This window comes from Chenopodium quinoa, unplaced genomic scaffold (assembly GCF_001683475.1).
Source record: "Chenopodium quinoa cultivar QQ74 unplaced genomic scaffold, ASM168347v1, whole genome shotgun sequence".
In the NCBI taxonomy this organism is placed as follows: domain Eukaryota; kingdom Viridiplantae; phylum Streptophyta; class Magnoliopsida; order Caryophyllales; family Amaranthaceae; genus Chenopodium; species Chenopodium quinoa.
In genome coordinates, this window is record NW_018744311.1 from 429622 (window position 1) to 443597 (window position 13976).

The 13976-nt window shown below is 37.5% G+C and overlaps 3 protein-coding genes across 5 annotated transcripts; 2 read left to right on the top strand and 1 right to left on the bottom strand.

Annotated features, from left to right (window-relative positions):
- Positions 1-1560: 1560 nt before the first annotated feature.
- Positions 1561-6656, top strand: LOC110695921 (vegetative cell wall protein gp1-like). 3 transcript variants are annotated; one of them, XM_021873154.1, is made up of 9 exons: positions 1561-1881; positions 2972-3335; positions 3732-3854; positions 3965-4001; positions 4079-4161; positions 4329-4406; positions 4523-4576; positions 4681-4815; positions 4961-6656. In XM_021873154.1, exons 2-9 carry the CDS (start codon positions 3039-3041, stop codon positions 6338-6340), a joined length of 2187 nt encoding a protein of 728 aa, XP_021728846.1. In that variant the 5' UTR covers positions 1561-1881; positions 2972-3038; the 3' UTR covers positions 6341-6656. The 3 variants fall into 3 exon arrangements, with proteins under 3 accessions (XP_021728846.1, XP_021728845.1, XP_021728847.1); XM_021873153.1 differs by having other exon boundaries at positions 1562-1881; positions 3962-4001; XM_021873155.1 differs by lacking the exon at positions 1561-1881 and having other exon boundaries at positions 3201-3335; positions 3682-3854; positions 3962-4001.
- A 192-nt stretch (positions 6657-6848) lies between these two features.
- LOC110695922 lies at positions 6849-8924 on the bottom strand. The gene is made up of 4 exons (XM_021873156.1): positions 8484-8924; positions 8293-8376; positions 7449-7621; positions 6849-7218 (listed from the first exon to the last, which is right to left on the bottom strand). Exons 1-4 carry the CDS (start codon positions 8803-8805, stop codon positions 7024-7026), a joined length of 774 nt encoding a protein of 257 aa, XP_021728848.1. The 5' UTR covers positions 8806-8924; the 3' UTR covers positions 6849-7023.
- A 174-nt stretch (positions 8925-9098) lies between these two features.
- On the top strand, positions 9099-10514 carry LOC110696146 (polygalacturonase inhibitor-like). Its single transcript, XM_021873435.1, has 2 exons — positions 9099-9768; positions 9926-10514. The coding sequence occupies exons 1-2, from the start codon at positions 9199-9201 to the stop codon at positions 10493-10495; spliced, it is 1140 nt and encodes a 379-aa protein (XP_021729127.1). The 5' UTR covers positions 9099-9198; the 3' UTR covers positions 10496-10514.
- The last annotated feature ends 3462 nt before the right edge of the window (positions 10515-13976 follow it).

Here is a 13976-nt window from a genome sequence, read left to right on the forward strand (position 1 = left end):
CACCCTGTTATGGAGCCCTGCTTTACTCCCTTGGAGATCCACGCTTGCGCGACCCCCTTGAGAGTGGTTGGGAAATATTTGCACCAAGTCGCTTCGGACCTGGGGCAAAGATGCATATGAGTCTCATACGAGGCCACGTGATCCTTAGGATCCGAGGTCCCGTCATATGTGATGTGCGACGGTATTTTAACCGTGGGCACACACTCTTCCAGTATCCATTGCTCGAATGGTGAACTGGCGGGAAGCATAACGGCCTTACCCTTGTTCCTGGCCGAAGGGACCGCGCTCCGCCCTCTTAGAGAGGTAGAAGTGGTTTTCGTCCCTGGCTGGGAAGTCTGGGCCTCGGCTGCAGGGAACGAGAGGCGACTGCGCACGCTCGGTTCCTTGCCGCCGAGTCGGTCGAGGACGCTTCGGCGAACAGTCTCAGGTTCTCGGTGAGTGGATTCTGGCCGAGAAGCTGAGCTGCTGCTCTTATGCGTTTCTGGTCGGGAGGTTGAGGATCCTTTGAAAAATTGAGGGTTCTTTTTCCTCTCTTTTTCAGTTTTCCAGGAATCCTCCTCCCACTCTTCCAGTTCCCGGAAGGAAGGAAGCTTCCCACCATCATGATCTAACTTCCTCCGCTGATGCCGGGTATGCGGAGGAGTTCGATCACGAGGTGGTGGCATATTTTGTGCCCTCATCGCCTCCATGAGTACTGCCAGCGCTCTCGCCACCTCTTCCGAGCTGGGCCCCGTCAAAGGGGTCCTTGGCTGAGTGTGGGAATGAGAGCGCACAGTTGATGGTTGGCTTTGGGGCACTGAATGTGTCCTATGATCGGACTCACCCCTGCTAGACCGAGAGTGACTCGGTCTCTCATGAGAGTTATGAATTACGGGAGGAAGGGAATCCTCCCTGTATGATCCTCCCCCGAGCTGGCACCCATGGGAGGGTTCCAGTCCGGCGAAGGTGATGGTGTAGGAGTCTTAGGCTTTTCGCCCGCTCCTTGACGGAGGCTTTTGCTCTTGCGGTTCTTAGCCATTGCTGCTAAGATATTTGCAAGATGATCAAAATTGGCTTAAAGATTTTTGAAAGTCTTCCCCACAGACGGCGCCAAATTGTTTCGGATGAAAACAATGGGACCTTGCCGAAGGTCCACTGAAATGGAGAAGACTGGATTCGGTCCAATGTATGTTGGGCCGAAGGTTTCCTGCACAGTAAACACACGTAAACTAGCCTCGGGGGTGTTGCCGAGGAAGGCCCCTCCGATGCTAAAGTCAGTACAATGTGTTAAGGAGAACACTATGCAAGAGAATTTATTGCTTGAGGCTTTTGTGTAATATCTCAGAATGTATGAATGAACATCTGTGTATGTATGAGTATTGAAGGCTTTTATACCTCTTCATAAATGGATAGGTTGGGCCTTAGCCCAATTGACTTGCTTTGAGGGCTGACCATTGACTTTAGCACAATTGGAGAGTTGTACCTTGACCTTGGGCTTTTAATTGGATCATTTAATGCCTAGGCCCAATTGGACTAAATTGGACCCAAACAGGGTGTAAATTATTAATGTACTCGGTAGCATTATGCACATTATGCTCGCAACAAAACTCGTGAGTCAGTACGTGCTAGGAAAACAAGTTAAGAGGTTCTCTTGAGATAAGAAGAAGACTGGTTGAGTGAATTTGTGAGTGGAGAAAATAAAGAAGAAAATGTCCAGTGCTTTCTTTCATAACACAAGCAAATAGCTCAAAGAATCAACATTCTTCTTCATCCCTTCCTTCCAATTTCCAGTTCTCCCACCTGAAAACTGCGCCCTTCCTCCCAATTTGAAGAACAAATCAGAAGATTCAGAGCCAAACTCAAACTTTTTCAGAAATCGAATTCAAAGTCACTCGCTTTCAGGTAAATGGTTGTGTTATCTTGTTTCATTGCTTACATTACATAGTCACTCTTTCTCTATCTTTTTGCAGCATCTCAAATGTTGAACTAGGGTTTTGTTTATTTTAATTAATATCATTATTCCGTATTACATAGGAAACCTCATACAAAAAGTTCGATTTGAGGGTTAATTGAGCCCCCTATTAGATTGTTTACGCCATTGATGAATGATTTACAATTCGCATAAAACTGGGTTCCTTCTCCCAACTTTAAACTAGGGTTTTTGCTGAAATGGGTTATCAATTTGGTTGATGTATCATAAATGAGGTGACTTAACATTCTGGGGTTTTGGTGATGAAGGGGATCTTAGCTTGGAATTTGAACCTAGATACTACATAGTTTTAGATTCGAGTACTTAATAATTATGAAAGTGGACTTGATTTGCAGAGAATAGGAGTAGCTCATTAATTTCAGTACCAGGAATAGGAGTTACATGTGATTTTTGAATGGTTGTTAGGTTAATTGGACCTTAGACCTATGTTTCGGTTGATTCATCTAATCACATGCCTCGGTGTTGGAACTTCAACACTTTGATATTGGTGCTTGAACTCACCACTTCATTTTGAGTTATGTACAGTATTATAGTTGAGTTTGACAATTTTGCCTGTAATCAATATCTGCTACCGAGGTTGAGCAATCAACATTGTCATCTATAATTGCATGATAAGTGCCATGTGATAACCTTTGGATTTGAATTAAGGTTGATTTCCAACATAATTTGCGGAATTTGTCTTAATTAATTACAAGGGCTTGAGCTTGAGGAATATTTGGTAAGCATAAATGAAAAAGTAGGCACTTGCTAGAATGTAAGGAAATCTTTTGAAATTTCTCTGGCTGCAGCTCATGTCCTGGACTACTTAGTTAATTGCTAAAAACTGGAGGGGGGAGGGTGTTTTTGTCTTGATCACTTGCCTGCTGGTCATGCTAGTTGAGTTGAGCCTTTTTTTTTTTTTTGTTATGTGCTATATGAAAGGTGTTTATGTATGTTTACATAGACGTACAGTGTATTATTTTCTTTGGTATATGTCTCACTTTTGGTATTGTCCATTTTTAGACTGCAGCATGGTCTGTATGCATTGATTTTTCAAAGAGTATTAGAGGCAAGTTTGAGTGTTGAAAATATGAGTGCAAAAGTTGACACAACCAATGTTGAGGCACAACGTGCTGCTGCAGCTTCTCCATCTACATCATCTGCCACCGGCACAAAAACATCAATGTTCAAGGGGAAAGCTGGTTTTGTTATACCCAAAAACAAGTTTTCAGGTTCACTAGTTCCCATTTTCAAAGGTGCTAAAAAAACTGAGAGCAATGATGCCGCTATAGATGAAACTAACAGACAACTGCATAGGAAAACTAAGTGGAGCCCTGATCTTACCCAGGATACTTCTGTTAGGAGGGGAAGAGCTTTAGCGTATCAGGTACCAAATTGGGCTTTCATCAACCCCATGGTTATCTTCTTACCTTATTGTCAGTTTGGATTTTATGAAAAACAAATGTTAAAATGTTCCTTTTGAACCTCTGCATTTGAATTTTGTTTTTAAAAATTTTGTATTATTATTTTTGGGGATTACGTTTTCATAAAACAAAAAAAATAATGAGCAAAAATCTCAAGATTTAGAGATGGGTCGAAGACGATTATAGCACCAGGCTGTTTGAGGGAAAGGAGTCCTGCTTATGATGCCACAGGGATTGCCATTTCCTCACTTGGTGCTATAAAGTCCATCTCTTCCTTGTGACTGTTCACATAGAAGCTTCCCATTCCAGGTGCCAATAAGTGATAATACTGCCTCTGTGGTGGTACAAATTTTGGGCAGACTCGAGTGGATCAAATCACGCAGCTGCTGAAATCAGGATCATTAGGAAGTGAGAGTCAAGATTCAAAGTCAGCAAGAGATGCTCCAGACGGTGAGCTACCTACTATGCAGATTGAGTTCAAGGTACAAAATGTTCATTCCATATTCTTTTTGTTTTTTTTGTTGTGTTTTTGCTGTATCTATTTCACTCTGATCCATTAAACTCCCTTGCATGTCCTTTTTTGATATAGAAGCTGCAAAGTTTAGAACTTGAGAGACGAGAAGCTATAGGTATGTTGATTGCTTGACCTTCATGTTCAAATATTGTTCAAATATTCCTTCTGTTTAAGACTTAAGCTCGTCTGCAGGGGAAATACTGAAGCTGAATCCAAATTACAAGGCACCATCTGATTATCAGCCTGTAGTGAGGGAAGCTACAGTTCCTATACCTGTACGTCCAAACTTCGTTCTTGACACTTTACTAGACTTCCTTTTATTTTTACGCATGACTTCCTCTCTATTTCCTTAACTCCACCTGTTCTATGTATACTGAATAGTGAACCCTCTGTTGATAGCAATGTAACAGAAGTCCTTGATAAATTTGTATGTGCATTATAGGTAAAAGCACATCCTGATTACAATTTTCTTGGCCTAGTATATGGCACTGATGGTGAAATTCAGAAAAGATTGGAAAAGGTTAGTATTGTTGTGTTCCTGCTTTTAAACTTATCTTCTAATTAGCAAATTTGCTCATATTCATCTTCTATGTTTAATGTTCATATAAAATTTTGTAAATAAATGGTAAAATGTAGGAAACTGGAACCAAAATACAAGTTTGTGGCACAAAGCCAGAGACCAAGGAAACGGTAATATTCTCATATACAACATATGGAATCTATCTGCTTTGTACTTGACTTTTTTTACCCCTCAGTTTCTCAATTCTCCTGTCTTATCATGTTACTGTACTTAGGTTGAAATTACTGCATCTGATGGGAGTGATCTTATAACATCTTGTGAGGAGGTATATATTCGTATAACTTCGGACACTTATGAGAAAGCTGATGCTGCAGCTTCCTTGATTGAGTTGCTACTTAGCACAGTACCAGTGAGTTCCTAATTATGACCACTTTGCTTCCAGTTTTTTGTTTTTTATTTTTTATTTTTTATTTTTAATGTTATTATTTTTCCATTTCATCTATAATTTACAAAGCTACATCAGATTGCTTGCTCAAGTCATTTTGGCTTTTCAGGTAAAATCTACTGCCTCTACAACTACAGACTCTGTAACGGGAGATAAAGATAATGGGGGTCAGGACATACTTACTACTCATGGTATCAGTGCAGCTGTGGCAAACCAAGAACTGCAATCAGGTGCAGGATCTATACCAACTTCTTCACAAGGCCCTTTTCAGCCATACCCAAGTTCATGGTTGCCAGCAGGTCAATATAGCTCACCTTCTGGACTTGCACCTGTTCCCAATTCTATGGCTTTCCAGTTCAATCCCTCACTTCCACGTCCATTATTTGGACCTGGACATCCTGCTCCATATGGATTTGGTTCATCTCACCAGAGTTCCGCAGTTCCGTCCCCTAGGTTACATACATCAACACAAATTATGCCGGGCACATATATGCCTCCTGCTTATTCTGTTGGCCAAACTGGTCCTCCAAGGAATCTTTCTGCTTCTGCATCTCCATTTTCAACTTCCTCTCCTTTAGTAGGTCATCAGCCAACTTTAGCAGGTTCTTCCAGGCACCTGCCTCCTCAACTAGCTGAGGGAGGCATGACTCCTCCATCGACCTCCTCTGGATGGGCAATGCCTCCTGCTTCTGCTCCACAATCTCTTCTTTCTGGTAGCTTTCCTACAATGGGTTCACAAATGCGGTCTTCCTCACCCATGCCTTCTCAGGGCGTTGCACTATCACCACAAACACAACTATTTCATCCATCCTCAAATAATGCATTAAGACCAATGCAAAATTCTCTACCTTCATCCTCTGCACCTCATGCACCAAGTTTTACCCCCCTAAAACATATGGGTCAAACAGCTCCAGGGCTAACACTTCCGGGTTCCAGTGGGTTCACTTTCCAACCTCAACGACCACACGTGGCACCATCGCAGTCTCTCCCTGGACCAGGCTTGCAATTTTCATCTCAAAGACCTACATCAGCACCATTGCCTCCTGCACCACAAGGGCCATCATTCCGTCCAGCATTGCAAAATGCGATGCAGCACCCTGTCAGACAAAACTTCCCAGGTCCACCATTTGGTAATCAGATGGGCCCACGTCCTGGCCACTTTGGGCCTCCAAACCCAAATCAACACATGGGTCCTAGACACCTTGGTCCAGTTCCTCAGGCTCCAAATGCCGGTGGTCCTTATCCTCCTAGAGTAGGGCATCCAGCTCAATATCAGCAAAGTTATCCTGCCCCTTCCTTGAGTCGGCCTGGAGGCAATTTTCCTGCAAATATGCGCCCCAGCCCATCTGGCAGACCACAAGTTTATGATCCTTTTTCTCCTACTTCTATCTCTGCTCCTCGGCCTCAGGGAAATAACAATGGGGTTGCCAGGAAGCAGGACTCAGATCCTGAATACGAGGACCTGATGGCATCTGTTGGGGTCAAATAACCACAAAATTTGCACCTACAAGTTCCTCGTTATGCTGCATGGAGTGCTTAGAGCTGGAACAAATAAGATGGCTCATGTAGGATTCTAGATCTGCTTCTTTCTTTCTTTTAGGCACACTTCATCTATAAATGGAGAACTTGTTTAGCGTCTTGATTACAATTGCTTAATTTTCTTGAGATATGATTGTGATAAATCTACTTGATGTAATACCAGAACAGTTGGCTGACAGGAATTACTTTAGGCATTTTGGCAGGGTTATCTGATCTTTTCCCCCTTTGTTTATCTATTTGAAAACAGAGTGTTTCATTTCTTTAAACAAAGTTTTTATGGAGCTTAGTCCGTCTAGACATAGATAATCAGCAAATTAGTGGCCAAAAAAATTTATCCCGACATTTTAGCACAAAATAAAATCAAAATAACACTTGAATGATTTTTTTTTTTTTTTCTTTTTTTTTTTTGGAATTGAATGATTGTTGACACTACTATACGAAGTATGCTTTATATAATCTGGGGGGTTAAAACACTTTCATTCAACACGGAACTTCTGATCCTTGACATAACAGGTTGCTGCAGTCTGGAAACAAAGCAAGAGGATAATGAAAATAAGGTTGACCCGAGTTGCAAATGTAAACCATGTCAAGTCATTATTTACAAAGTTAGTTGCCTAGCTATAGAGAGGAAAATCAAACGGACGGGCTAGATCTGAGGACATTCTCTAATTTCTCCGCTTTGGCATAATCCTTCTCTGTTAGAGGTCCGGCAGGAAATGGAGTAATCTCGACAATGAGATGTGGCGTTGGGAGCTCGTCAAATAGTGCTCTAACATTGTTGCAACACACACTTTCTCCATGTGCACTCTCCCTTCTGATCTGGCAGCCCTGTAACACAAGAAATCTAATGATAAGGAAAGGCTAGAACATGCAGAAACGCATTTTATACATATGGAAGTCTAGAGGACACAGTAACTTTACAGCAAAAATTAAGCAATTTCTTCATACATAACTAACATTAGAAATCCCAGTGGACACAAGGTATATATCGTGATGTGTAAACTTTCCAACAGCCTACATCTATGGAACTCATACAGAGATATTTCTGTTCCTTGTACCTTATGTGAAGAGGCATCTACAAAGTGATCATCTTCAAAGAGCAAGGACGCAATAGCTTTTAGAAGTCGTCGCCCTTCTGGCTTGGAAGGTATCCTATAGTTCCTCCTTAGTGTTCCCTTTGTTGTAGGATGCCATTTGCTCACCAACTTTCGCTTGTCAGCAGCTTCTTTGTCTAGTAAATGTAGAAATTGGACACAATTTACTCCCTTGATCAAACTTGTGAAAAATACGTGCAACTTTAAATAGATAGACAGCTGTTGGCACAAAAGAAGTATGTTGAACTTAAACTGACATGAATTAAGTTCAATTATCCATCGATTATGATCATAAGATTAATGTTCTCCTAGCGTTCAAATGTCATGGCCAAGGTTGCTGGATAAATTTCAATAATCTTTTCAAATACGTTTTAGTTGCTCAATTCCACAGGCTAAAAATGAAATTTGATTGATCTAGATCAACAAGCCGAAGACAAATAAACAACTTGAAGGAACAAATTCGAAAGTCGAAGTTGGAGCAAAACTCTCATCAAAAGGCAACATAATTGTCAAATTAGCTTTGATACACCCATTTTAGTCACAAATCAAAGGTTTGGATAAAAAGTGAACAAACCTTTATTAAGCAACTGCAATTGCACACTCTTATTCAGCCTAACTACAAATCAGTAAATGTCCTTTAATCCTTTTCACATGCTACTTTCCACTTTCAGAGCAATGCAGAAAACTTCCAAGTTAACAAAATTAAGCACTATGTTTTCCAACATATACTAGTATAACATACCAAATTAAACATTCATGCCAAAAAAAGATAACAACTTTATACTAAAATCAATGAAAATACACACACCTGGATTCTTTTGGAACTTCTCCAACCATTTAGAGAACCCCAAATCAGCACCATCATCATCATGACTAATTTCAGCATCTAAACCTGAAATTAGTAAAATCCCAATAAACCCATCAGTTCAAATTGTACATAACCAAACAAAAAACATAAAAAATATTCTAAATAGAGAAAGTAAACCCAAAATTAATAACCTGAAAGTAGAGGGTTGGATTGAGATCCAGCTAAACCAGTCTTCAAAAGAGCATAAAATACACAAAGTCTACCAGCCCACAAAACAGGGTTCTCAAGCAAAGAAGCACAAATTGCAATTTTATTACTAGTAATTTTTTTACAATAAGGTTTGGAATTGATTAGATATTTGAGGGTTAATGTGTGTCCAATTGGAAATCCAGGAAGAAGGGATTTGGGAAGCAAAGTAGTATTAGTAGAAGCAATAGAAAATGGGTTGTGATTGTATAACTTGAAATGGGTTGATTGCAAAGATGAGGTGGTCTGTACTAATGGAAACGCCATTGTTGTTTTCTCTCTCTTCTCAAAATTTAATTGTTAATGGCTGATTTTAAAGGAACCAATTTTATGATTATAAAGAGGATATTCAATTTGGATCGATTTGAGCTTGGTGGGCCTTGAGTAGTGGATATTATTTTTAAATAGAACATTAGATAAATTCATAAATTATGATCAACACAAACGATGTAAGGTTGGATGAGAAATTCTAAGGGAGTTATTATAAACTAGAATTTCTTATGGAAAATCAAATAAAATAAGCAATTTTTGAGTTAAAAGATGAATAATATTTTATACATGATTTTGATTTCAGTGTGAAGTTAGTATAATAGAACCCCTTTGCCAATCCATATAGAATAACATAAGTCCAACGATTTCTAGTGGTGAATAATACGAGTAATGATTTACAACCTTTGTAATTGTTATCGGTTCTTGTTCGTATTATTATTTTTTTTTTTTCAAGTGATTATACCCTTGAGAGCATCATGCCACCCAGACGATATAAAGGTGCTGATGCAAATAAAAGATCACTTCTCAGGATGGAACGGCGATGACTGCTGTAATTGGGATGTTGTTACTTGTAGCGACGATGAAAATCATTTAAGCAGAATCACGGGGTTCCATCTAACTGGCTTTTTCGAAGCTAGTATAGCTAATGTATCGGGTGAAATTCCTAGGGTGATTGGTGATCTTCCATTTCTGGAGATTCTTGATTTTGATAACCTGCCAAAGCTTACGGGTTCAATCCCCGAAACAATCGCAAACCTCTCTAATCTCATGGTTATTACATTGGCTGACGTTAATCTCACTGGACCTATTCCTGAATTTTTAAGCCAGATTAAGACTCTGCAATCCATTCAATTTCTCAATTGTGGTTTATCAGGGACTATTCCCTCCTCTTTGTCGCTCCTTCCAGACCTTGGAGTACTTATTCTTAGCGGGTATGTACCTCTCTACCTCTTTTTTTTTGTTTGAAACGAATGTAGCTCTCTAGTCTCTACCCAGTTGTTATATATTAATTGCTGTAAAGGGGTAATTTTAAAGATATTATCTGTTAAAATTTTACATCGGCATGCGTGTCATGTCACTATGGGGCACTTAAAAAAACGAAGGGAGTAACTGTTAACTACTTTTATATTACAATGTACTATATTATATATTCATTGTAGCAAATACAAAATATACAAGTATTAACCTTGTGTTGTTTGTCTATATTAATTTCAGGCTCAAACTAAACGGTTCAATTCCGGAAAGTTTTGGGTCATTTAAGAGTGAGCTTGGAATATTAAGACTTGATACGAATGGGCTATCTGGTCCAATCCCAAAGTCTTTGGGTCAAGCAAATATTAACCAGTTATATTTGAACCACAACCAATTCACAGGAGATGCATCATTTTTGTTCACAAGTGATAAACCAATGGAGCGAGTCATCCTTAGTGATAATCATTTCAAGTTTAATTTCAGCTATGTCGACTTACCTTGGAGGTTGAACTATATTGACTTGTCTTACAACGAGTTATATGGCTCGCTTCCTAGACGATTAGGACAACTTCAATTGAGATATGTCAATTTCCGCAACAACCAACTATGTGGTAAGTTCCCCAAAGGCCGACGCTTGAAGCAATTTAGCCCTATTGGTTTTACCAATAATATGTGCCTTTGTGATGCGCCGGGATTACCCCCTTGCAACAAGTAGCTGCCCTGACTTATTTGTGTGTACCGTACACTCTTAATTAGTCATGTTACGTACTATCAGTTATAAGCTCCCTTATATGAGTAATTTGTGTGTAACGTACACTCTTTAAGTTAGACATTACTTTTACTTGATATGCCTTATGCTTCCTGCTTTTGAATAAGTTTTTTTTTCTTTCCTTTTTTTTTTTGGCCTTTTACGTCAAAAATCAATTACTTTATTTAGTATCTTCTATCTTTTTTACTTTCATGTGTATAGTTATGTTAATTTGTTCCCCTAAAAAAAATGTTAATTTGTTTCAAAATCAAACCTGCTTATAATTCAATTTTGCCTTTTGAGGTAATTCCCGCATTAAAAAAAAATGATTATGACGATTGATATTCCACGATATATAACTAAGTTGAATTGGGCTTGGGCCCAAAGCAATAAACAGCAGGCTTTATAATTATATGAAAGTATGAAAACCAATAGTCCAATCAACATAACTTTTCATTACCATAGAAATTTTAGAAAGCATACAAAAACTGTACAAGTAATACATTGTATATTTGTATTAGTATAATAATAATCAATCTAATTAAGACAATTAATTAAGATATAAATATCAGTTTATTAGGTCTGGGTAAAAAGGAACTCCTGTAGGAATCCACTCCGTACCGTTGATGAAATTCCTTAATGTCCACCGTTGGGCTTCCTCTGGAGTTATTGAGATTTTGCATCCTGGACATTTTATTCTTGCACTAGTACTACTGCCTGGCCCTCTATTCTTGTATTCAGCATAATAAGTGTTGTTCAGGGAAGTGATGTTGCCTTCCCAAGGCAACCAACCATCGGAATTGATGACAGTATCTAAATAGCTTTCCATCACTATTGTAGTGGAATACGGTTTCCATGGTCGACCTAAGTAGCCTTCTCCGGTCTTCTCAGGTAAATTGGGGTCCATACTGATAGTACAGTTTTGAATGACTATCCCACTCGTGTCATTCATTTCGGCCCTTCCTTGCGCCGTTATAACATCTTGTTGACCCGTTATGGGAGTACGCAAGAATAGGTTACAGTTCTGTAGGATTGCATGAGAATACCCAAACACAAAATCTATTGTCCCATAGATATTGCACTCTCGAAAAAAATGCCTATTTAATTGGGTAAAGAGAGTGTCTTGGTAGCCATCTAAGGTACAATTGTATAACACCGTTTTGTCAGCCACGCTTCTAAACGCTACTGCCGGTCCAGCTCCCGGACCAGCACCGTTAACAAAGGATATATGTTTGGCGACAAACCCAACACCTTCTACGCCTATAATGAAATTGAAAAAATATAAAAAATTTAATTGTTAAAATGAAAATACTCCTTTTATAGGTAATTAATTCTATTAATAATTAGAAATCCTACTATGCATACTAAATAGTAAACAATTATGCAACTCTTCTAAGAAGCCCATATCATTCATAGTCATAATTCAATAATAACAGAAATGTTTACTATCCCATTAGAAAGCCCATACTCAAACTTCGACCAAGCATTTATTTTATTTTCAGCAAATGGGCTTGTTGCCAAGAGTTTAACTTAAACTCATAATATAAACCCATTTCTGAAGCCCAAAATTTAACTCTACATTGTACACTGCAAATAATTGAATAACTCTCCAGCCATCATATTTAAAAAAAATAAATAAAAAAAAAATCATATACAATCATCAATTAATGTAAACTGCATTTAAAAAAAAAAAAATCAATTAATGTAAACTCTAAAGAGATAATTGACACATAAAACACAGTAAATATTTTATTTCCTACTGTATAAAATAAAGGAAATTCTAACTAACAAGTTTGATATAATTAATCGTGCAATTGTAATACATTAGGCTAATGTAACACACAATAGTACAATACATAAGAGCAAAAAGGATGAACTTTGTTACCAAATGTAGCTGAATCCATTGTACTCTGATTGGTCAAGCTACCTCCATTGAAGGTGATAGAGGTCCTATTCTTGGCATGCCATTGCCCAAGTAGTACAATATTAGTTTTTTCCTTTGGAACAACGACTTGGTCATAATAAAAATTATCTACCAACTTGATGTATGTTGGAGATGTGCTATAGTTTGGACATGCATTCAAGGCCATAGTTATAGTTTTGTGACTTCCAGGCACCTGAAATACTATTTGACCTCCCACTATACAACTCATAATAAGTAGTATTGATGTTAGTAGTAGAAACAAGGTTTTGTTTAGTTTTGTTTCTTTGAAATAAGGCATTTTGAAGAGAATGATAATTGCAAAGTATAACGCTAGTAAGAAATGTATAGGATGATTATCAAAGTATTAGTGTGTATTATATATATACACTACATTTTAAACACAAATAAAAGATAAAATATATATTCTTAAACAAAAATATTTAAGGAATTATATGTTATTGATACTAACTCTTCCAACAAAATACATTTCCTACAAATATTATGTTACCATTATTAACCGTATCATTTAATAATTTCACACTAGCCCATCATTATTGATGCTATATTCATCTGTTTATTGTTCAATCCAATTCTGTTGGACCATCAATGTATTTAGTCCGTTAGCTATTTGTTGGTCCATTACTTTGAGTATTGGACTATGCTAGTGGTAGTATACTACTAATATATTTGAGCATGCTAAGATTGCTAACCACTTAGCAAGTTGCTTAAGTTTAACCTATTAAAGACTCAGATAAATTGCTAATTATATTATTCTTAGATATATATAATCAAAACTATAATAAAGAGAGCATAATAGGTGTAACTTGTAAGAAAAGACATACATACATACATATAATATAGGATAGCTATAGTGGTTTTATTAGTTTTAGATGAACAATAATATACACTTCGTACAATAGTTATAAGAAAAGCAGGCTAAATAGTCAATATGTATTGTATAATGCAATAAGAGAAAGTAATGTATAGTTTTATTTCCTTATGTATAGTACAATGTAATCATTGGCGGACTTGGCCTTATGCCTGGTGGGTCAAATGACTCACCAGGGCCCAAAATATTTTTTAAGTTTTTTTTTAAAAAATAAATAAATAAATTATTTTCTAAGTTTTTTTTTTTTTAAAAAAAATACTAACTTTGAACCTTTTGTTAATGTTGTTGGGTTTTTGATGAAATGTGAACCTAATGCTTGTACAAATTTTAATCTTGTCAATTATTAGTTTGTTAATTATTAGAGAGCTAAGCATGTCATGTTGTCAATTATTAGCTTGTTAATTATTTGTTTGTTAATTTTAGTCTTGTCAATTTTAAGCTTGTTAATTATTAGTTAGTACTGTAATCTTGTCAATTTTCTATTTGGATGATCTTTGTAAATAATTTTTCTTGGGAATTTTGGTAAATTTTTTCTTTTTACATATTTGGTTATCAATTGTGACTCACCAGTCGGAAATTCCTGGATCCGCCACTAAATGTAATTGGAGAAAATTATATATAGTATTATGTAGAAT